The sequence below is a fragment of the Ipomoea triloba genome, chromosome 7, assembly GCF_003576645.1.
Source record: "Ipomoea triloba cultivar NCNSP0323 chromosome 7, ASM357664v1".
Classification (NCBI taxonomy): Eukaryota; Viridiplantae; Streptophyta; class Magnoliopsida; order Solanales; family Convolvulaceae; genus Ipomoea; species Ipomoea triloba.
The window spans coordinates 17,238,992-17,241,530 of record NC_044922.1 but is presented as its reverse complement, the minus strand read 5'-3'; the positions used below and the strand labels follow the sequence as shown (position 1 = coordinate 17,241,530).

Below are 2,539 nucleotides of genomic sequence, written 5' to 3'. Positions count from 1 at the left end.
GAAAAAGTAGATTAGGGTATATTAAATATTTTTGGGCAAGAGAGGAGCAGAGGCTATAATGGGAAACAGTTGTTTGCATGTCCAAAAGGTTGACTTCTTGATACTGTCAGACACAATTACATATTGAGTTTTTGGAGTTCTCTATGCCTTGCCTGGACCACTATACCTTTGACAATGACCATAGCAAACTAAGCACCTATCTCTCTCTCTTGCACCCATCATTATTTCGGAACATAATTTAACTGATCAATTATAGGTAAAAAAAATTAAATTTCTATCAAAAGAAAGTATAAAAAATTTTGAATGATTAGAAAAATATGTAATACTATTTGAAGGTGTGTACTGATAAATCTTATCGTGTGACGACCTACTTAACGAGAGATTGCAAGAAAATAAACTAGTCTAAATTATCCATAGCTTACCAACTCAAACTAAAAAAGCTAAACATTAATTTACAAGTACTTTAGATTCTAAAATAGGAGCGAAGTTCTCGAAATAAAAAAAAAATACTACTCTAAAAATCTGATCTATTCTCAGCTTTTATTCTCATTATGTGTTTAAATTTTATTAGAAGAAAAATAAAAGGTATTATTAGTAAAAATTATGAGCCTTTTTTATTAAATTAAATAATCAAAGCATGTCATCCCATAATAAGAAATAAAAATGGGAGTATAGAATGGAAGTAGGTGTAAAATTACTGAAAACCAAAAATACTAACCTAGGGGGATCAGATAATAATCAGTGTGTGTTGTCACATGAGCATGGAAGCATATATATATATATATATATATATAATAATAAAGATGATGGAGAGAGGGGCCCACTATTGTGTGTCTGCAATATATTCTAGGGGAGTTGCCTCTCAAGTTTCATGGGGCTCAAACAAAAGCTAGGCCTGCCTTTTGCACTATTTATACCACACAATCACACATTCTCCCTCTCCATAAACCTCAACAATCTCTCTCTCTCTCTCTCACAAGCACACAGATAACCAGTCAAGAAATCTGAGTTTTACTGTCTGAAAAACCATGAAGCAAAAGACTGTTTCCTATGCACTTCTTCTTCTCTTTGTTTTCCTCTTCACTTCCTCACAGATTTCTGCAGGCCGTTTCTTGCCAAACAAACAAGGTAAAGAAGAGGAAGTGAAGCTTGAAAATGGCACCAACACTCAACTAATCAAGCCAGAAACCACTGATTCTCTAGAGGTATCTATCTGCTGCTTCTAACCCCTCTCATTCTGCCATATCAACCGTTTATCACTATACAAAAAATTATAATTTACGCTTACTTTTATGCTAAAAATTATAACTAGCAGTAAAAGTTGCAATTTTATTTCTTTCTGTTTGTGTAATTTTTGATACCAATTGTCAGGTTAAACACTTATGAAAGTTAAAAGCTATAACTAATAGCAAATATGTAACTTTATTTTTCTGATACTTATATAACAGTTAATGTCACGTTTTGATGGCATGATGCTGAACTCGACTCTTCTAGCTGTCACCCACCCCATTCTTCTCAAATTCTTGGAATAATTACTGAGTTTTGGTTGTTTAAACTGTGCAGAAGCTGATGGGGCTAGAGAAATGTGAGAGCACAGATGAAGAATGCATGAAGAGAAGGGTGGTTGCAGAGGCTCATCTGGATTACATCTACACTCAACACCAAAACCCCTAGATGCTGTTTCCCCAAACATTATTGTCTAAAAACAAAAGACTAAATATGTAGCAGACAATTTTCATAAGAAGCTTCATCAGAGTAATTATATATTATTGTGAAATGGTTGTTTAGCATTGTAAAATGTGTCAGCAATCTATCCTTCATGTTTCTTCAGGAAAGAGGCAGCTGCAGCTAGCTAGAGTGATTATGTGGTGTTTTCTGCTTATATTTCTAGAAATAGTATTAAATACTAGCTATATAGGTGCAAGGCTCTAGATATGCAGGTAGAGGTTCTTAAATTCCTTTTATTATAATAAATCATATATATATATATAGTGTGTAGGATTATCTGTAAAATGTACTAGGATTCTAATAATTAATAATAATGTACTGTTGTGGTAGCAATGCTATGTTTCCTTGACTTGTCAAGTTAAAATTTGACCACTACCTTAGTATCATCAATTTCACCACTTAGCTTAGTATCATCTTAAATTAACTTAACAGAAGTAAATTACTGGATGTATTTAACTGACTTCAGACTCTCAAATGTTTATATTAGTGTTCATGATAAAGTTAAATTTTTTACTCTTCTAAAAAAAATTACTGACATAGACTCACAAATATGTATATAATTAGTGCTCATGATAAAGTTAAATTTTTTACTCTTCTAAAAAAAATTCTTGGCATGATTTGAACTCTAGACCCTACATATGCTAGTAAAGCTTGCAAATTATATTGTGGACCATGATCAATATTGTAATGTGCATTACTAATAAGTGTTCATTTTTAATATACTGAATGTTTATTTTTAGGTAATTAATATATTAAAAATGAACGTTAGTATACAACAACAGTTGTCTCCACTGAGGTTCGAACCCACTCC

The 2,539-nt window shown here is 32.1% G+C and overlaps 1 protein-coding gene across 1 annotated transcript; it reads left to right on the top strand.

The window, feature by feature from the left end:
- Positions 1 to 934: 934 nt before the first annotated feature.
- LOC116025720 (putative phytosulfokines 6) lies at positions 935 to 2,061 on the top strand. Its single transcript, XM_031267054.1, has 2 exons — positions 935 to 1,205; positions 1,564 to 2,061. Exons 1-2 carry the CDS (start codon positions 1,029 to 1,031, stop codon positions 1,672 to 1,674), a joined length of 288 nt encoding a protein of 95 aa, XP_031122914.1. The 5' UTR covers positions 935 to 1,028; the 3' UTR covers positions 1,675 to 2,061.
- The last annotated feature ends 478 nt before the right edge of the window (positions 2,062 to 2,539 follow it).